This window comes from Hypomesus nipponensis, chromosome 22 (genome assembly GCF_054491055.1).
Source record: "Hypomesus nipponensis isolate SF chromosome 22, ASM5449105v1, whole genome shotgun sequence".
Taxonomy (NCBI): domain Eukaryota; kingdom Metazoa; phylum Chordata; class Actinopteri; order Osmeriformes; family Osmeridae; genus Hypomesus; species Hypomesus nipponensis.
Genome location: NC_140382.1, coordinates 14,934,399 through 14,956,481, shown reverse-complemented (window position 1 = coordinate 14,956,481; position 22,083 = coordinate 14,934,399). Strand labels below are relative to the sequence as shown.

The 22,083-nt window shown below is 48.4% G+C and overlaps 1 protein-coding gene across 5 annotated transcripts in view; it reads right to left on the bottom strand.

Annotated features, from left to right (window-relative positions):
- The window catches only part of fbxw7 (F-box and WD repeat domain containing 7), a 113,738-nt gene that overhangs the window by 50,570 nt on the left and 41,085 nt on the right, over nucleotides 1-22,083 (bottom strand). For 4 of the 5 annotated variants that reach the window (XM_084686235.1, XM_084686234.1, XM_084686233.1 and 1 more), the window contains 2 exons: nucleotides 21,507-21,782; nucleotides 20,449-21,027 (listed from right to left, as the gene is read on the bottom strand). In XM_084686235.1, the coding sequence (XP_084542361.1) occupies nucleotides 20,449-21,027; nucleotides 21,507-21,713 (786 nt within the window). In that variant the 5' untranslated portion in view covers nucleotides 21,714-21,782. Of the gene's footprint in view, nucleotides 1-6,834; nucleotides 7,388-20,448; nucleotides 21,028-21,506; nucleotides 21,783-22,083 lie in introns of those variants that run through there. The other variant, XM_084686236.1, reaches the window with a different exon arrangement.

Here is a 22,083-nt window from a genome sequence, read left to right as displayed (position 1 = left end):
ACACACAACCTAAACATCCCCAACCTGTCATAACAGCCCTGTCCAAAAGGTCTGTTGACAAACACGCTCAGCGAGACTCGATCAGAAGCTGGTTTGAGTGGCTGGCGCTAACACAGCTAGACTTTTAAAGTTCCTGAGCAGCCCAGTCACTGCATCATCAGCAAAATGATAACAAATAACACGATACTGAGGTAAAAAAAAAAAAACGAAAAATATAAGCTGACAATCATGGCTTTTTAGGCCTGAGGCTCTCTTTTAATGCTGAGGATTGCTTCTAAGTTTCAGGGGTGAATGACTGCTGGGAAGACAAGACCTTGAACACACCTGAGGAAAGTTGATAGGCACAGTGTGTGTGTGTGTGTGTGTGTGTGTGTTTGTTAGCGCATGTTGTGGTTCCTTCCCAGCGGGGAGTGTGGAGCTGTCGCGGAGCTGTGACACATTCCCGAGGGTGGAGAGAGTCCTCCAGGCCTCCCCAAGCAGTGTGGGAAATGTCAGCGCCTTCAGCAAGCCCCTGGAGCAGGTGGACCGGCCCTGAGGCCGAGCGCCACTGAGCATGCTCCGTCCACACCCTGCACCACACGCACTATAGCAGGGTTACACGTCGGCCTACACATGCAGTAATTAGAGAGGAGGTGAGCTTTGGCGTCAAGACTTGTGAGAGAGAGCGAGGTTGGCATTCGTGAAAAATCGGCATGTTGCCATCGTTCATAAATATTATATATAATGTAATTGAATTCGTGCAACACAATTAAACAAAGCAACCAAAACGTAAGGAAAATAATGATTCAAAGTTCCACCAACTAAAAACCCCCCAACAACTGCATTGTGTCTGCACTCTGAAGCCTCGTTAATTCAATGTAGGATCGAAAAGGGGTTACAGGTTGAGCGGGCGGCTAGCTGGCAGGCAGGCAAGCAGGCAGGCAGGCTGGCTACCTCTATCCCTTCCCTACCCCGGAATGGGTTCACAGCTCAGAATAGCTTGGGGCAGATGCCTTCCTCTCCCAGCGTTATTTGGAGCCCAAGGGCAATGGGATCCCAGCTCTCCCTGCAGCGGGGAGCGGGACTCGGTGTTGAGGTGTTTGAGTGGGGCCGAAAGGTGGAAGGGGCACATCAGCTGTCCCCCAGACATGGGATTGGCAGACGCTTGATTAGTCATTACAAATATGAGGAAAAACATGGGAGGTTAGGTGGCACGAGGTCACAGTCGAATCGTTTCAAAGGCACTGGCCATGAATGTCCATTGATGGCAGAATCAGAATCGGCTTTATTCGCCAAGCAAGTTTGCATAAACAAGGAATTTACTACCAAAGGAAGGTGCAACCTATAAGAGCTAATATAAATATATAAAAAGTACAACAGTAACTAAATAATTCCATCCACTACTATACAATGTAAAACATTGAAAATGTAAAAAAAAGAAAAGAAAACAACATGTTAAAGATATCTTTACATATATGTACAGATATATATGATATTACCCAGAATGCCGTGTCTTGCCGGGTTTGCATTGGGAGTATCAGCTGCTAGGACATGCAATGGGGAGAGGAGTCGTTTCTAATGTTGGGTTATTAATAGGTGGAGAGATAAGTGGATGGCTGGAATCCTTGTCTGGCAACAAGGTGCAAGGCCGGCCATGTTCATTACCATTTAGGTTCCACAAAAATTGACAAATTCATTGCCGAGCGAGCAGGCAGATAAAGCTTTCAGATAGCACTCATCTCGAGTGACCTTGTGCGGGAGGTGAAATAGAGATACGACAGGTCTAAGTGCCTAGCCGCTGACCCTGTAGACAAGGGCATGCTTTGAGTGGAGGAGGCCCACCGACACTAAATAACCAGCGTTCAAAGCTGAATGCTCCACATCGTCCATGCATGATGCTGTGTTGCGGCAGGAAGTGTTTGGGACTGTTAAATACTCAGTAAATACCAGTGGTTTCTCAATCCTGGTCCTCGGGACCCCCTGCCCTGCATGTTTTAGATGTTTCCCTGCTTCAAAACACCTGATTCAAATGAATGGTCGTTAACAGGCTTCTGCATAACTAGATAACGACCCATTCATTTGAATCAGGTCGGGGCAGCGTTGAGAACCACACAATCAACTCAGCAGGAGCAAGTTGGGATACTGAAGAATCGTAGCATAAAATCATGTGCGTGTCTTACAGCCCTGTTTCATCAGCATGTGAAACACAATCTACAAAGCACTTCTACAAGTCCTTTCTGGACCTCTATTTCTGTGGTGACAATTGGCTGTCGGCCGCAATATCCCATCCACACCTGCCGACCCAGCGACGGCTCGTCTGTGCCGTTCAGGATGCTGAACGTGTAGCACGAAGCGGACCCAAAGGATGACTATGTCCCATTTCATATGTTCATCAGCAAAGCACCAAATTAGTACAGGGTGCTGCTCCTCCAGCCTAAACCCGCTTATCTGGTTTGCCTCCACAGGCACTTTAATGCATGGCATGGGCGGGCAAGTCAGGCGGGCAAGTCAGGCAGGCAGGTGCTGTGGGGGAGGGATTTGTTTACCCCAAGATGGATTTGAAAAATAATCCACCGCAGAGATTGAAAGTTGGAGAAGTGGGATTTAGGTTAAGTAAGTCCACTGACAGTGAATTGATTTTTCCTGGCTGGTACGGCTTTTCTCGACCTGTTAAGTCATGAAATGGCATGAATATGAGATTGGAGCTTGAGTACATTAGCCACTAGCAACTTTGGACCTTCGCTGTTTCCATAAACTTGGGGAGGAAGTATGTCGCTTATTATGAACAAGCAACGCAGGGATATTATTCAGCAGTCCCTCATCTGAGAGTTGGAGCACAGTCAAACTAAACTAAACAGTAGCCAAATTAAGGGATTGAAATCCAGTCTTGAATAGCAGTCCAGGTGAAATCAAACTTTTAAAATAGTGTAATATACCTTTTATCCTAACCTATTGGATAGAGGAGGAGCTTGTAAGGTGAGAAGTTTGTTTTTGAAATGTGACCAGACTAGATACGACGACAGTGAATCTTCTTTGCTTCAAGGAACTTCATTAGCCAGAACTGGAAAGTTGCACTGCCTGTCACAAACATGCTTAAACTTTTAAACAAAACAAGGCCTAAAGACTTATTATTTCTAATACATCTAATATTCTTGTTGCAACTAATCTAAATTTTTTCAGACTTTTAACACAAAATGCACACAGTCTAAACTGTAATATTCAATATATCAAGCGCATATGTATTGCCATGTAGCTGCCATGGACTGCTTTGCTTGAGTTTGTCTCAAGAGACTCTAGAGAGTTCCATCTTAAGACGACACCATCAGACTGCATCAGCAGCAGGACCTGGGCCCTGTGCTGCTGATAGTTGTTGATGGGGGACATGGCATTAATGAGCAGGTCCAGATCCCCTTACCCTGTGTGCATGGCAGCGTTGGGTGAGCGAGGAAACCAGAACCGCCTCTCAAGTGTACTGCTGTGTAAGTCCTTTGCTCGATAACCATCTACCGCAACAGCTGGATGCCCGTTCGAGGCCTGGAGAGCAAGCTTTCTCTTTGACACATTTTAATCTGAAACTCAAATCCGGACTATTTATATCAGGAGATTGCAAATAGGGGGTGGGGGGGGGTCACATTTCCACCCACAGTGTGATACAGCATGGTGTAGATATCTGTCTCACATTTGCCTTCTAGCAAGTTAATCCTTATTAAAAGAACTCTAGAAGCTTTTATTTTATTTTAGTTTTTAGTCTAGCTAAAACATCTGAGGGCATATGGAATGTCAAAAATCACAGAAGTCTTCTTAGACTGTGAGGAATCAACCCCCTGTGAAGCAGCAGCTCAGAGCGGACTCAAGTTCTGCCGTCCTATTGAGACCCTGAGAAATCTCAGCTATTTCATTCATCATTCACTGGAGCCAGCAGCCACAGCCAAGCCTGTGTGGTGACCCATTCAAGAAATGCCATGAAGGACCTAGTTTACCTTCTTGTTTATCCTGCAAAAAGTTTAAGGAAGAGGGGGGGGGGGGGGGGGCTAGTGTCAACACTAACAGAAGGCCTTGTCTTTTCATTGCTCTTGCAGGAATGTGTGCTAACTGCTGATAGACTGTGTGTGTGTGTGTGTGTGTGTGGGGGGGGGGGCTTGTGTTGTGTGTTCCACAGTTGGGAAAAGTGTAAAGGGAAGCGAATGTGTAAGGACTGTGATATGACGGTGGCCCAGCTACAGACAGTCTGGGATTTTAATGGGCCTGGCCACCGTAACGTAATCCTAAACACCATTTTTTTTCCTACAACTCAGTCCAACCAATTACCAGGAGGTTGCCAGAGATGAGGGCTTAACCAACGATTTACCCTCTTACTCCTGTTCCTGGTACCAAGGGTGCTCCATTTCATCCTCCCTTTGAGTCCCAAGTCTGACATGCCCAACGTGATGTCAAAAATGTTGCCCATTTTGAACCATTGCTTAAAACTCATTTGGTATAGGAGCTACAGTGGAATTATTTGGAGAATTACAATCTAATACAATCTATTCTGAGGTTCACAAGGGAGCAACCTTCCTAAAAAAAAAAAGTATCTTAAGGAAGTTGGTGGATTCCCATGAAAATAAATATTTGCCATTGTGAGAATTCACAGTTTACATCCCATTTATAAAGTACCCTGAACAGAGCACAGGTTGTCTAGGTCAAGCCATACTGCATAGATGACATCCTTAGGTAGAATCTCTTCAAAAGAAAAGCCTTTTACAGGGTTTCGTAGTTTGTCATCCTCCATGTAAATTGACAGAAAACTAAACCAGTCATTCTGAGCAGTAGAGCAACAGGAGTACCCTCATCTGAAGCTTCCAAGTTCATAGCCTATTTGATTATCAAGGGCCTGGCGATGAGAGGTGCCACTAAGCCCCATTGGAAAGTTATGGACTCACACAGAGAAATAACTTTCATTTCACTCTGGAGCTGGGGAGGTCTGGGCGGATATCCTCCCCTCTCTCCAACCCCCTTTTTCGATCCCTTTCGGCTCGGCCTTTGAACCTGCTGCTAACGCATAAACAGTGCTAATGAAGACTAAATTACCATTCTGATCCCTTTGTCTCAGGGCTGGTTTAACCAGCGGCAGGCTTTGATCTTCAAGAGCACAGAGAGAGAGAGAGACGGACGGAGAGGGAGAGAGAAAGAGACAGAGCTGTTTTCTCCTCCTCCTTCCCTTCCTCACCGTGCTCCCCCGGCTTCCTTTCCTCCTGCTTCCAAGAACGCTTTTTTCAGCAATTTTCTTGAAAAACCAAGTATTTCTGCAGCATGATTTATTTTTATTTTTATATGGATCTTGTGAGAAAAAAAGAATCTGCCATTTTATGTTCAACCGATCTAATTCTGCAGCAAATAGGTTTGGTTTGTGAATTACCGTTTTAATTAACTACATTGAAGAGTATGTCAAAGACCTGCAAAAAACCTAGCCAACTGATGTCAAATGTAATTTTATGCCTCCTGGCAAGTCAAAAACAAATAATGCAGCCAAAATGTACATTGAAATGATAAGCAGTGAACGCAAAAACTACCAATAGTCCTGTTCTTTACAAAGAACAAAATGAGCAAAATGTCTACATCCTTATACGTGGACAACCATAAAAAGGTTAACAGGAGCTCCGGTAAAAAATGATTTCAGCTCAACATGGCTATCAAACCTTGGTCAGCCTCTTGTGTGTACACACACTTTCCCCACTATACACTACTTTGTTTCAAGATGTACCACGTTTGGGCATGGTCTGAAAAAGATGACAAATCATGGCCAAAACAAAATCTGAAACTGACTTAGACAATGTGTTCCTATGCCGTTGTATACCATGTGTGGCTCTACGGCCTGGCCTGTTGTGTAATGCGGTAGCATGCCCAGTATCAGAGAGTTCATATTATTAGGTATTAAAGTAACGCAACATGTTTCTGTAAATAAATAAAGTAACTATGAACCCTTCAAAACGGACGCTTGTATTTATTACTTCAACTACGCATATGTCACTTAGCCAGGACACAATTAATTCCTCAGATCAATACATTTTAAATGACCTGGTTGAAAATGTTCCCTAAAAATAGCCACAACACAAACAGCCTTTTTAAGGAGCACGTTGGGGTCCCTCTAGCCGCTGGGCGTGGCTGGAACGAGCACATGACGGCATTCTCTAAAAAACGCACCTGATGTGTTGCAATAATTAAAAAGAAAAAAAATACAGACTTTAGCGATTAAAAAGTAAATCACAAATTCCTTAACGTGAATGTAAAAACTATTAGGCCTAGTCTATTATTAATACTCCAGCAAACAGTTAATTCAGGACAAGCTAAAACCGACACTGTCACTGCACTTTTTCATCAAGGACAAAATTTCAGAATTCAAAAGGAGGACGGTAGATTGTGACAAGGAGGCCCATGTACAGTCTTCTACTCGTTCTTATGAAAACAGGCTTGTGTATCAGACCACTGCTCTACAGTAACACAGGGTTTGAAACCAAGTGAATAATGTTTACATTAAGAGTTGAACGTTAACATTGAATATCCCTCCTCTAAAAAAAAAAAAATGTAAAAAAAAAAATACAGAATGTGTGTAGATGGGAGGGGGTATGAATAACTAGAATAGAAGAGCACAGTCCTTAGAAAACAAGGGAAGTGCATGTACAAGTAACAGCATGGGGAATGGGAGTCTTCCTGACAGCAAAATACTATTCCAGCTGAAATAGCACGCACACATTTATTTGGAAGGCGCAGCCCCACACGTAAGCAAAGTGCAGATCCTTGACCCTTGACATTTCAAGACGGGGTGACAAGCGAGATTGTATGGCGTCCTGCAGCCCGGAGAGAGCGTCACTCACTCACCTGTCTGCGGCAGAATGGCAGCCCCTGTGCAATGATGTTGATGCTAAAGATCTTCAGTACTTTCTGGGTGGGCACAGGCTCTTTAGCCACCTCCTTGGTGTCTGCCAGGTCCCGACCCTTGCTCTCCAGCGGGGCCTGGGGAGCCTTCTCTTTCCCGGAAGAAGCTTTAGGCATCTTCCCGCGGGTTCCAGCAGACGCAAATCGAGGGATAGGGCAATGCCGCAGCATTGCGATGTTGACAGTTGGCTAAAATATCATATCCTAGAAGGGGGATCCCAGGGCCTGGTTTGTTCACTCGATAACCGTGCTGTCGTGCTAACATACGCAATCTTTAACCTTCTCCCTGGACTTGAGAACCACCGACACAGACACTCCAGTACTGACCGTTCCCCGTCTGAACACTGAGCTCGCTCCACCGGCATTCGACCCTCTTTAAAATACCCCCGGGGTGTGATGTCACTGCTGCACCCCTGCCAGTCGGAGCAGCTGGTGTCGGGGACTGTGGGGAGGATGCCCCACCTTTCACAGTGAGTCACAGTGAAATCTGCTCCCTCGACTCCGAACCCCCCCACCCCTCGCGGGGATGGAATGTGTCCTGCTCGTCCACCGACGCTGCACATTTCACCCGTAGGGCTTCCTTAACCACCCCCACCCCCACGCAACCTGTCTGACCCCTCTGAAGTGACCAGAGGAATCAGCTGTTGGACATACCCACCTGGACTACATTTACATTTAGTCATTTAGCAGACGCTCTTATCCAGGGCGACTTACAGTAAGTACAGGGACATTCCCCCGAGGCAAGTAGGGTGAAGTGCCTTGCCCGAGGACACAATTCCCAAACAGCTCAGCCAACTGACTCCCTAGTCATCAACAACCCCCTTAGCCTCATGTCTGAGGAAAGTTCAGCAGTGCATACAGCACTGCTGAACACATGACAACCGTACACCTTTATACCTCAACGGGGACCCATCTCACAAAGTACGAGGAGATTATTCTGTACACAAATACATGTTCATGTCATGGTATGGCAGTCCTAGGAAGGCTTAGAGGGGGGGGGAGGGGGGGGGGTTAAACAGTAGGTGAAAATACTCTTCCCATGGCTCTCCCATGTGTCCAAGCTGTAATGGCATCCCAATAACCCTGTGTATGCTGGTGGATATTTCCGGAAGCCGATCACACAGTCGACAAGTGTTGGAATGCGTGACATGATCACTTCAACAAGGATTAATGTGACTTGGTGTTAGGATGGATGAATATCTCTTTTAGAGGGACGTGTGGAGATGAAGCGTCTGCTTCCTGTGGGCTCTGTGGTGGAACAGAGTGCTCTGTGTTCTACTGTATACGCTATGTGCTAGCTGTGTGGGGTGATAGTGTTACTGTGTACCATCTGTGTACTCTACTGCCAATGAGGCTTCTGAACACAATACCATCCAACGGTCACATATTGATACACTGCCTGAGGAGTCAGAATGCAAGTTTTCTGCACATTCCACATCTCGACTTGATTCGGGAGAATCAACATCAGTGGAAGATAAGAAAAAGAGAAAAGCACTTCTTCACATCTCACCGAGTTACTTTTCTTCTGCCTGACAGCCAAGAACGCAAAGAAGCCCCCATTGCTGCCCTTTCCTGATCATTAAACATTTACTAGAAAACAAAAGTCCTGGTCCTCATGAAACAAAGGGCCCTAATTTTATTTTTTTTTGCCTGTGGAGTTTGCACTCTTCTGAATAATTCAAAAGCCAAGAGAAGGGATTTGACTTTGATTCTGACATCTAAATGAACTCGCTTTGTTGTTTTGTTAGACTGGACTGCAAGCTAACACTGCAAAATAGGTCTTGACACTGGACGTGAGACTGGCAGATAAAGCTTGGCAGATAAAGCATGCATTGACACCGGACGCGAGACTGGCAGATAAAGCATGCATTGACCAAACGCAGTAGATTTTCCTGGTCGGGTTTAAATCTAACAAATAAGGAGTGATAATAATAATACCTAAATTCTGAGTAGATGCCTATCAAATTCATTAATTAATTATCCCTTTGAATACTCGTGAATTTTTTACCGTACTTACCAAATAAGACTTAAATAACCTTGTGACAATCCAACCCAATGCACCAACCTTTAGGCTAATCTCACATTTACAAACTATATGCTATAGACTGATTGCTGTGACATTGCTTATTTTTAACATGATCAAGCCACTGTAATTGACAGGAATGTCAGTCAGATGTAAGCCAGGGATGTAACCTCCGGACATGAGGAATGTACACCAAAGCCTTCTGCTTTATAATTGTCAGTCTTGTTTGTGGAAAGTCTTAATGAGAGCATTGTTTCACAGTAAACTTGGGGCGCCAGAAGGCCCAGTGTGACAGATCAGGAAAAAAGTATTGATAATTGAGGTACTGTGGTAAAACTGGTATCATTTTGAAGTTGGTATGTTGTCGGCCTGCGATGGCAATTTGTAATCTGGATGAGGGTCAGGTGTGCTTCATTAGGACTAGGCAGCAGTCTCGTCTGGTTTCAACCAATTCTTTCAAATATATACCCCTTAATGTTGGCATTGGTAACTTTGATTCAGTCTACCCGAGTTGAATTTCTAAAGATGGGGATTTTTAGAAACGTAATTAACGGGCACCGTGCCAATCTTTCACAGGTTTCACATCTTGAATGAGGGTTGTGTGTGCTTGATTAGAACAAGTCAGCAAGTTCATCTGGTGTCAAACAATTTAATCAAGAAAAACAGCCATGGTGGGATCTAATTTAAAAATAGACACATTTACAGGGCATGTACTGCTGTAATTGGATTTTTGTTATATGGACTTTGTTGCTTATTATTTGACCCTTCTGTCTAAATGTAACTGCCAAACCCTGATCTATAAACCTAATCTTGGACTAAAGAGAACATTCTGCTTATTTTCCCTGCAGAGAGAGTCCACCCAACCCTAACAACACAGTAACACAGACCTTTATCAGAAAAATGATCTTGGCACCCGAACACATTTGGTTTTTTCCTCCGGGCTTCTACTGGGACTGGATCCCTGGTGGTGGTGGTGGTGGTGGAGGGCCTGGCCCAAGACTGGACCACACACAGACATCCCCCCTCACTGTTTATTATAACGCTCGCCTTCACACACCTCCCTTCCTGCCGTGAGTGATTAGCCCTAGTGCTCTGTTCATTGCGAGGCAGACAGGCACACACTTGATGAATGAGCGCCCTCGGTCCACCACTGACGTGGCAGCCTTCAGCTGGGAGCCGTGTGGGGCTCAACCGTGTGTGTGTGTGTGCGTGCGCATCTCAGCTTAGAATCAACACAAGCTGGCATCTTGCTTTTATGGGAGACGGGTGCTTCCTTATAGCCTGTTCTGCATGCAGTATGACAAAGAGAACCCTATTCCAAAGTTTGGTTCTGTATTTCAACAAGACATTCAGCACGGACCAAGAGAGGGCCAGAGCATGTTTTCACGAATTGTATCATTCAGAATCCAAAAATGTTACAGAAGCAAGCCTCAACACAGCGTAAAGATGTGTGTGTGTGTGTGTGTGTAAACCAAGTAGGCTACACTAAATCAACTGGATAATTGCCAGGGCAGGGATTTACTCCTTTTCTGTAGCAGAACCCTGTCAATGGAGTGAAACTTGCAGTGTATCAATAAAAACATCCTACCCTCTCTCTCTCGCAACATGAAAAGACCTTCCTTCACTGGACAGGCGTACAATACTCTCCTCAGTGCACAATGCTCCTTTGAGAAAATAATAACTAGCTGAAGGTCATTACAATTGTGAGGCCATTCATATTTCATGTCGAGGGGCTGTTTAGAGAAACATACGCCAAAATTGAGTTCTTCAGGGAGAGAGTTGGCTCAGTACCCAGTACCCCCCCCCCCCCCCCCAACACTCTCATCAAAAATAAACCAACCAAACTGCCAACAATAGAAAGTTTGGATTTCAGGGCTAAAAGAAAATGCAGCCTCCCCCTCTGGCCCTGCACTTGACGCGACAGCCTCCAAAATAAAAGCTTGGTGGCTCCGGGGGCCTTATAATTACCCTAATGCTGCCTCGATAAACCGGAGAGCGTTCCCCGACAGACAATGGCAGATGGAGCCATTCCAACGTAATCCTGGCGAGTGTGTCATAAAGCTGAGGAGCCGGGCTGGGAGGGGGGAGGGGGGAGGGGGGGCAGAGGGATGAGGTGAGGATCCATGGAAAGCGCTGCTCCCCCAAAAAGACACGGAAATCCCCGATGTCAATTTGCATAGACGTAGGTGTCGGTGCGCGTGCCAAATGTTTATCTCGGCTAGTCAGCAAACCCTCGTTTTTTTTTGGCTTCACTCCCTGCTACTGCGCAACCTTGTTTAGACTGCCTGGAGCTGGCAGCGCTAGAAGGGGTTTGAGATGGGATGAGGTGTGTTTGGAGTCAGTTGAATGTCCTTTTCAGTGAGGTAAGACTTGATGTTCCTTTTCATTTAGCCCATTTTCTAAATCGGCAAATCGAAGTTGACATAAAAGTTGAAAGCTTTTTATGGCCTTGTCCTCATCATATCCAGCTCCTCCCAGCCTTTACTGCATTTTCCACCAGTGTGGCTCCATGTCTTAACTCCCTGTGTGTGAACACACACACACGCACGCACGCTAAGTTACTACTGGGTGAGGCCAGTAAGGGCTTAGAGGCTGATTAGTGAGCCAAGCCTGAGATGCTACCCTGAAACCACACAGCTGCAGCAGTCCAGTTGGCGACAACCTCTGGGCCATTGACTATGTGTGTCATTCCATTGCCTCCCTCTAGTGGTGACTTCTGAAACTGCAACACCTCCCCATTATTTTGCAGTGCTTGCTGTGAATATATCTTGGTAAATGATACATAGTGTCAGGGAGTATTTATGCAGTTTGAGGAGTACTATTACGGCGTTCTCTCGCTTTGCAACAGTTGCCAGGAAGAAGACTTGGCGGGGGAGACAGATGATAGACAAGGAGAATGATAAAGGTTGCTGAGCGAAAGCAAGAGAGAAAGCACAGAGAATACCGGCTGTCAACTACAGACTACTACATGGCCGTCGGCAGGCATGGTTGTTATGGTAACCTGTTGCCATGGCCAATCATACCCCCACAGCAGCAGCAGGGCGTCACATACATAACTCACAGTATCCCTATATATTCTCAATACATTGCAACATTTCAAAAGGCTGGCTCTGGATTAGAGAAGGACATCATCATCATCATCATCCTCCTCCTCCTTCTCAGTGTCCAGGCTTCCATCATGGGAACTGAAGCTGTGTTTTGTCAGCAGTGAGACTGGGTGGTGGTGAGCTAAATAGCAGGCTGATTGCCTTGCGTGGGCAGACGGAGCGCTCCGGCATTGACCTTTGCGTCATCTCCGCCTTGCTAGTATCCTCTGGAGCGACGGTGTGTGGGGGGGTTCGACACGGCTACGACAGGGCTGAAGTCACTGATTTCATTTCAAAGTGGGTGGGAGGCCGGGAGGACGGACGGAAATCCTGCGGGGTTGAGACGTCGAGTCTGGAGTTTTGTCGGCGTAAGCTTGTGAGGGCGTCGTAACTTTACAGCAAAATCTGCTGCAAACTCTACTCTTTAGAGTCCTTTCCCAGCGTCTAAATAGAATCGACATATGCAAGAAAAACATATGTTGTCTCTCTCGAGCAGATTGTATACACCACACTTAGCGCCCTGGTATTAAAGTACATCGAGCCAATTGTGAAAACGAAAGGTCACTGTATGCACGATGCGTACATACTGGCATATCATGTCCTGAACAACTATAGGAGGCGTTAGAAATGCACGCACACACACACACACAGTCCAACACTGCCCCGGCTGCAGTTCTTTCATTCCTCCAGCTTTTGGCCAATAAAGCTGTCAGGGAGAAGATGGCAGAGGCCGACAGAGGCAGGGTGACAGACTGTAATGGCTTCCCCAAGGTCACAGGGAGTGAAGCCCTCACCGGGGGCTCTACCGCGCTCCCCCCCCACCTGTCTCCGAGCGGCAGCACAAAATGGAGGCCGTTTCCAGCCAGCTGTAATGTAATTAGGTGGTTGGCGCCACACAGACACACACAGCAGGAAGGGAGAATGAGAGAAGAAGAAGAAAGAGAGACAGCGAAATAAAATGTAAGAAAAAGAAAGACAGAAGGGGGGGGGGGGGGGGGGGGGGGGAGGCAAGATACATTTGAACATTCATGGGAGATTGGAGGCAGGGATGGCCGTGAGGCGAGTGTTTGTCCAGGTTGAGCAGAACAAATGGAGAAAGCAACTGTAACACTAACTGACACAGTCATGGTGCTGTCACTGTGTCACCGCTACTATCGGGCAGACTTCGCCTGCAGCTGCTTGCAAGGCCACACGTCACACACACACACATCGGTGTGGAGGGGGGGGAGGGGGGGGGGGGGGGGTTGCCCATCACTCAATGCCTGTGACAGGGCTGTGTGATGGATGTGTAATGTATTAGTGATATGCATCCCCCTCTCCCTCCGTCTCCCTCCCCCTCTCCCTCCCCCCTCCCTCCCTCCCCCCTCCCTCCCCCTGTCCCTCCCCCCTCTCTCCCCCTCCCTCTCTCCCTCCCCCCCCCCCCTCTCTCTCTCCCCCCCCCTCTCTCTCTCTCTCCCTCCCTACCTACCTGCCGCCCCCCGTTCAGACTGGGTCGTCCCCGTTACCTGGCAACCCAGTGGGAGGAGGACAGAACTAGGACAAGTGAAAGAGGAGGATGACAGAGAATGAGGGTGGAGGAGGGGAAGTAGTGAAGGAGGGAGGGAAGCTGGGAAGAGAAGAGATGTCTGTGCAGAAGAGAAAGAACAAACAGAGAGAGAGAGAGAGAGAGAGAGAGAGAGATAGAGATAAAGAGAGAGAAAGAGAGAGAAAGAGAGAGAGAGAGAGAAAGAGAGAGAGAGAAAGAGAGGAGGAGGAAAAAACAATGACAGAAAAGAGCACCATCTGCCATGTGTTTGGTTTAACTGATTCTTTGGAGTGCTGTTGCAGGGAAATGGTGTTCTGACAGGACTGCTAAACAATACTCCCACTTGAATTCCTATGAAGAAGCTTGTATAAGGTAGGCCTATACCAACACCTTCCCTTACTGAGAGAAAAAAAGAAACCACCTTCACTACCTACTTCTGAACCACCTTGACTATGCCTTTTCCTGGAGAAGCATGAGACTGCCACCTAGGGCCAGTGCCACTACTAGCAGTCTATTAGGCACAAAATAGGAGTAGCGAAAATGCTCTCAAGGCTGTGTGCTTGGTTGAATCCTTGAGGGAAAGACCAACAGGACAAATCGGAACCCCCCCCCCACACACACACACAAAAAAAAAAAAGAATTATTTGGCATTTTTATAATAATCTGTTTAATTTCCTTCTTGAGGAAATTAAATACATTGTTGTTACTCTACAGTACAGAACAGACTAAAACATGTTCTAATACAATTTCTGGGCGAGTTAATTGTAACCAGACTTACTTTTCACGACCCTCCTCATGTCGAAGGCAATTATATGCGTTCAGCTGAATTAAGAGGTCAGAGTGAAAATGCCTCAGTCGTTTCTCCAGCCATTCTTGGGAGGCCTGGTTGAACAGGCTGACATTCCTTGAGACAGGCGGTAAGGCCCTGAGGCACTGGAGGTGCAGCTGATTTGACTCGCACCGGGGATTGGTATTCACCTCCTTCTTTATCTCCTGCACTTAACTCTATATAGTAAGTGCAGAAGTTGTCATAAGTATCATACTATATGTGTACATCTCTGGACAAAAGCCTTTGCTAAATGAATGTACATTTGTGTCGACATTTCTTTTGAGTTGAATAATTGTTAAAGAGGTTGGGGTGTTTGAGTATTGCTTCATTTGATTTGTCTGTCCTCCCAGTATGTGTCCTCCCTCCAATTAAGACACTCGTTTGACTTCGTCTGAGACACATGAAGACGTTAACGCAGAATACCCGCCGCAAAAACCAAGACAGAATCAACACCGGTCTCTGAGCTTTTCAAAGACCGACCTACATATTAAACACCAACCGAGAAGAAGAACGTGCTCCCAAGCTAGCTGAAGATCAGTGAGGAACAACAGCCCGGCAAAGCCTTGAAGCCACGGAGCCTGACTCAGGAGACGAGCTCGGCGGATTGCAAAAAAGGGCATTCTTAATTAGGCTGCCATGAAATATTCAGATAGGCCTTTTACTGTGATGTAGCTGCTCCAAGGTCTTCTGCTACCAGATGAGAAGGAGAAGATGGAGGACCAGGCTGCGTACAGGGTAGAAGCTCAGGGCTGGCCTCCCTTTCCCCCCCCCGGGGTTAATGAAACGTTTCCTCTGAAGGTGCTGCACGGTGCTGATGGACAATGTAGCTGTAGATTTACTTTCGAACCGCAAGAAGAGTTTGAAAAGGAAACGAGAATCTCTGTCAACAAGGATATTAGTCGGTACGGCAACAGTTTGATTTCTACTGAAACATAGAAAATCTTCTCCAGGATGCTTTGTGCTATCAGTGCTTTTTAAGCCACTTAGCGCTTAAACTATTTCTATCCATAAAGAGCTGCTTTTCAAAATGTAGGAGGTTGTTTTCCTTTATCTTTGAGGAAACAGACTATTGTGGGTTGTGGTGAGTACCTGCAGATCCACCCACACCTTCACAGTGTGTGGTGAAGCCACAGGGAGACTCTCATTGGAACAGGCTTCCTCCACTGATTTACAAATAGACAAGTGTCACTTCTGTTGGACTGAACAGTAGAGCTGCAAAGCCAGGCAGCACATAAGCTCTGTTTAACACTTCCCATCCCGGGGAGTATCCAGCTCCTCTCCATGTCCTGTCTCTCCATGTCGGACATCCTAGCTCCATGGATCCTGCATGCTCTATCAGAGTGTGTGTGTGTCTCTGTGTGTGTGTGTGTGTGTGTGTGTCTCTGTGTGTGTGTGCGTCTCTGTGTGTGTGTGCGTCTCTGTGTGTGTGTGTGTGTGTGTGTGTGTGTGTGTGCGTGTGTCTCTGTGTGTGCGCTCAGGCTTGTCATGGCTGCTATCTGTCCTCCACGTGGCTTTATCAAGGTCCTGCAGACACACAGTGTCACAGTAGCATGGACTTCTGCTTTTATTCACCAAGTAAAGACTGGAGAAGAGGAACTGTCCTACAGGCTGTGTGTGTCTGTGTGTCTGGGATCTACGGATGAAAAGCTTGGATATCTACAGAAACTTCACTTCAGGAGAAATTTTAAAGTTTTTCCTTTCTTTTTTTAGGGGGGTGGGGGTCTGATCGGAATTCCATTGCCAGCCATTTAGAATTCCAAAACATTTGAAATTAATTATGCTGTGCTGCAGTAAACAAGTGTTAAGTCCAGTGTACGCAGCGTACACAACTCAAATCGCAAACAGAAAACAAAAACAATATAAAGTAGAAAAGCAATCTTCTTTAAAAAAAGCAAAGGCTCATTAGTTTGAAGTAATTAAAGAGAGACTGTTAGTAAACAAATGTTGCTACACTTGTGGATATCCTGGGGGCGTTCTTACGCAATGTGCTTAATTATTCAAATTGTTTACCCTCCGTCGCTTTTAATGGGGCTCTGAAAAGTGGGGCGATACAAAGCGAAAGTGTTTACGGAGGGATCTTAAGCAAGCTCCCAAATCCCATTTGAGGACATTCGTGTTGTGACTCACTGCATCAGAGCCACGATATCCCAGATCCTGACAGGAGATTGGCGTGACGGTGCTTGTTAATTGCAAAATCGTTTACCCCCCCCCCCCCACGACTCTCCACGCTGGATTAAGGATCAGTTGAAATGACATTCTCAGCTAGACTTCTTCTGATGGTTCGATAAGCGGGGAAGTAGTGCCCATTTCCTCCTCCTCCTCCATGTCACAGCTACGCGCGTCTTCCTGTTTGCCCCCGTGTGCATCCAGACTGTGCTGACGCCAGGTCTGGGAGACAGGAGTTTACAAAGCCTATATACAGTAAAGTATCCAACCAGCCCCGGCAGTGAGGCGTTCGACAGCCGGAAGGGCCTTGGCTTTGATGGCCGGGGGGCATTGTTTGGACGGGAGCCAGGTTTAAAATGGATCTGAACAATGCCGTGTGGCGTGCGAGGCTACGACACCCGCACACAAATGTGCACGAACAAACACAAATCAAACACAAAACGTAGGCAGAGCGCGAGACACTGTCAGTCTGTCTGTCGCAGAGCGCTGGGGGGATCCTGCTGGGTGATGAGAGGAGCCAAAGAGGGACTAATCAAGGGTTTACATGTAGTCATTTAGCAGACGCTCTTATCCAGAGCGACTTGCAGCAAGTACAGGGACATTCCCCTCCTGCATAGGACATGCAAACTGCTGTTACGGAGAAACAGTGAAAGAGTGAAGCCACCTGTCCCCCTGACCTGCAGTGAGGGGGAGGGGCCAACATACTGACACATTCCACCGGAGGAAGCAGGGAAGCCAGCCCTCGGCAGGTTTTTAAAATCGCTTTGGTCGACACTGTCCGACGGATTCTCACCTTCTGGTGCATTCTACATCCTAAAGCTACACTTCCCAACTTTCTCCTCAATTTATAAGTGTGTGTGTGTGGGAGGGGGGGTGGGGTTAGATCAAATAACTTGAAAGGGAAAACATTTGACGTCTTTTGAACAATTCCAAACACATCTATTATGACTAGGGTCTATGACTGTGCTTTGGTGTCCAGGGTTATGGATGCTACTCGCCGGCCTCAGGGACACGTCAGACCCACCTGAACGAGCTTCGTCAAAGTCACACATTCACCGAATCAACAAGCTCACATTCACCGAATCAACAAGCTCACATTCACCGAATCAACAAGCTCACATTCACCGAATCAACAAGCTCCCAAGCATAGGAAACGCCACACAAACAGCCTCCCACCCACACGCACCATTCCATTGTGTCAAAGCCCAAAGCGCTTTAGACAGAAGTTTCACCCACAGCATCCTCCTTTCTGCATGTCAACCGACACAAACCGACACACTCCCCACGCTTGACGCGTTCAAAAAGAATCCAGAACACACATAAACAGAACAACAGACCAAAGTGGCGCGTGTATCGCCAAACGCAGATATGCGACATCTCCACGGCAACACACGGATCCCCCTTGTGTTCGGAGGGGGGGCCCCGAGGTCTCCCAGACGCACACTCACCAGGAGCAGGGCCACCTTCTTCATGGTGCGGTTTCCCATCGCTGGATCGTGGCGAAGGAGCGAGGTCTACAAGAAAGGGTCTGTCAGCGACGGCTGATAAAGAAGCACTTGGCTGCTGTTGACGAGTGCGTGTCACGGCCGCACAGAAGAATGAGCTGTGGCTCGCTCGCCCGCCCTCCTAGACCGAACGGTCTCTAACTTTACCCTCTCTAGCCCCCTCTCTTTCTCTCTCTCGTCTGCCCCGTTTCAGTGGGACTTTTCCGGGTTAGCAGCCTTCGCCGTCTCGCAGGGAAAGAAAAAGGGAGACAGAGGGAGACACGGAGACAGCGAGAGGAAGACAGCGAGGCAGCCAAAGAGAGAGAGAGAGACATCCAGAGAAAAAGGGAGAGAGAGACACAGACTGAGCGAGGAATTCGAGGAGGCAAAATAACAAGTGGCACATTTCCACGGCAGAGGCTGAGCCGGTGCCCCCACCCCCCCACCCCGACACATGCGAAAGGGGAAGCCACACGGCTCAGCACAAAAGACACATTCCTGGGCTGTCTGCGGGGGGGATTGGAGGCCTCAGCATGGCACGACAGAGCCTGGCCTGCTCTAGGCCCCAGTCTAATTGGAGGCCGGGGCTGTTTGGTAGGATAAATGTCACATGGCCATGGTTAAGGTCGACATTTCTTTCTCTGTGTGCGTCTTAAATTCGTCTTTGTAAAGTGGTCCACTGGGAACTCTAAGTGTGTGTGTGTGTGCGTGTGATTGAAAGAGACAGAGCTAGAGATAGTGCCACAAGGTGTGTATTTATATCTGTTCCTTCACAGCGTTCTAAACCGGGGGCCACGCCAGCTCAAATCTAGCAGGGTCGAGGCCTTGTCCCTTTCCTGTCGTCTGGATCCTCTGGCCTCATTAAACAGACGCTCCGGGGGCAGCCAGATCAACACGGCCCGCTCAATCAAACACACACAGCCCTGACAGAGAGAGGTGTTCAGGCATGCTCAATCAAACACACACAGCCCTGACAGAGAGAGGTGTTCAGGCACGCTCAATCAAACACACACAGCCCTGACAGAGAGAGGTGTTCAGGCCCGCTCAATCAAACACACACAGCCCTGACAGAGAGAGGTGTTCAGGCCCGCTCAATCAAACACACACAGCCCTGACAGAGAGAGGTGTTCAGGCACGCTCAATCAAACACACACAGCCCTGACAGAGAGAGGTGTTCAGGCACGCTCAATCAAACACGCACAGCCCTGACAGGGAGAGGTGTTCAGGCACGCTCAATCAAACACGCACAGCCCTGACATGGAGCGGTGTTCAGGCACGCTCAATCAAACACACACAGCCCCGACATGGAGCGGTGTTCAGGCATGCTCAATCAAACCCGCACAGCCCTGACAGGGAGAGGTGTTCAGGCACGCTCAATCAAACACACACTGGAACCTCACAACACACACAAGCCTGGGCTCACTGGGGGTAGGCTAGTCGCGTACCATGAGGGATATAACACAGGCCAGCTGAAGCCACTTCCTGTACGTCTTCCCCTCTCTCTCTCTCTCTCAAACTGTTCCGTCATAAAACAAAGCCTAGAGTCCCCCACCTCCCCCCCAAAATTGAAATCTTTAAAAACACTCCCCATGACCCCAGCGCACCACCTTCAGTAAAGAGACCGACTTTCATCTGACTGACTCAGATGAAAATGCTCAACTGCTCTCACCAGCCATTAAAATAGAGAGACAAATGGATTTTCCTATGCCAACGCTACGCATGTGCTCCAGCAATAACTGGAACCCATGTCTTGGGTAGAGTTTAGACACTGTATCAGGTTAAGGGGACCCCTTCCCAGACCCAGCTGGTCTTGAGGACAGAGAAAGACACGTCTTTCATCAGTTGTCATGAACACGAGACACTCGAGAACTCCATTTGAAGCCCGAACGTGGAAGCGGATGACTGCTGAAGTCATCAGCCTTCTACCAGACCTACGATGAGGCTACACAGCCATTGTGTTGAATAGCACACAAGGGGATCGTCGACTCCCAGAAGAGTGGATGGGGTTGCCACGGAAAACGAGGCGTCACTCGCCACTTAAACGTACACTCAGAGTTATAATAGGATACTGTACATAGTTACAAGGTTTTCCAGAGGACCCATAAGAGGCTCTTGTGCTCCAATCATTTACATGTTACCATGTAGCCAGTATTATGCAAATGACACATGGCAAAACCCAACGCATGGGGACAGGGGTGAAGCCAGCGCTTCGGAGCCTTGTGACCAGAAGAGGGAGCTATTGGTTTACAATCAGCCAGTTTCACCAGCAAGCAGCACTTTCTCTGAGGGAAGTTTTCTCACTGCTTGGTTGGCTTGTTTCAGATAGAGTGTGATGTGTGACTAGGAGAGGCGTTGTCCTCCTCACAGTTTTTACACGAGTCGACATTGACAAGTTTAAAATCACCCAGTACTGCAAGTTCGACATGGGTGGACCAAGTTCTTACCTTTTTCTTGTTGGGTGAGCTTTGGTGTGGGCAACCTGCAGACGTATCCAGGTTGTTGTTGGGGACAGACACACCTCTGTGCGAGGACAAGTGCATCTCCCCCCCCTCCTCCTCCTCCCCCCTGTCCTCCTCCTCCGATTGCTCAAAGTCATCGCTTTCCTGGTCCATCTCCTCATCATCCTCCTCCTCCTCCTCCTCCTCATCCTCCTCCTCCTCGTCCCCGTCGTCCCTCTCCTCCCCCCCCCCGCTCCTCCTCCTCCTCCTCCTCCCCCCTCCCTCCGTCCTCTCCTCAGCCTCCTCGCCGTGCTGGCTGCCGCTGTTATTGTTCTCCTCTTCCTCCTCCTCCTCCTCCTCCTCGTCCTCCTCCTCGGGCTGCCGGGCTCGTGAGCGCTGCTCCACCTCCCACTGCCACCGGGCGCCCTTCTCTCCCCCGTTCACCTCGTTGGGACGGCCGGCCTCGTTCTGCTCCTCTTCGTCCTCCTCCTCGTCCTCGGCGCCGCTGCGAGGGCCGTTGCTGGCCCCGGGCTCCCTGTGGGCCCACGGCTCCTCCCTCTCCCCATCGCGCTCCGTGGCCTCCAGCTGGACGGAGACAAGACCACATTAGACCGGAAGAGCGCGCTGACAGAAAATCTAACTGCTTCAACTGTTTACAAAAGAACTCCACCTGCGGACGTTCTGAACGGAAGGGTCCACGGCCTCATTCTTAACGTTTGCCCTCATCGACGGCTGCCTCACCGCAGTTTCCAAGCCCTGGTGGCCAACCTTAACCATCTCTGCTACACGGGCAGTTGGGAACTCGCTCCCTCCCACCCACCCTCATCCTCCCACCATCCCACCCTCATCCTCCTACCCTCATCCTCCCACCATCCCACCCTCATCCTCCCTCCCACCCTCTTACCCTCATCCTCCCACCACCCCACCCACCCACCCTCATCCTCCCTCTCACCCTCTTACCCTCATCCTCCCACCACCCCACCCACCCACCCTCATCCTCCCTCCCACCCTCTTACCCTCATCCTCCCACCACCCCACCCTCATCCTCCCTCCCGCCCTCCTACCCTCTGCTGCTGCGGTGATCCCTGCTGCTGGTGCCGGCGCTGTTCGTCCACCTCCACCACCCGGTTCATCTGGTCCTCTTCGTCGCCCTCGTCGCCCCCCTGCTGGGGCGTCTGGGCCGAGGAGGAGGCGTTACCTCGCGCCGCTGGCCCGCCAGGCCCCCCACGCCGCCGCCTGCTGCTGCCCCCCGACAGCAGATCCTGGTTCATTTCCAAAAGCCAGCTTGCTACCTCCTGCACCTTCGCTAGGCTGTCTGAGGAGGAGAAGGGCTTGGCATTCTGGAGAGAGGGGGAAGAGAGAGGGCGAAAAAGGGGGTGGGGGGGAGGACGACAGGAGATGAGAATAATATTACAGTTATCCATCTCCCACGTAAACAATTGAGCCAGATTGCCGAAGCTTCATGAAAACAAAAGTAGGACTAACCCCTTGGATTCATCTTTTATTCATGGCATGAAACAATGGACATTAACGTTTGTGCTGGAAGACGCACCAAATGACGTTTGGTATGGGGTGGGAGGTTTAAGATATTTGGCTTTGGATCACACAACCTGGCCTAGGGCCTTGGAAGCTTTCTGGAAC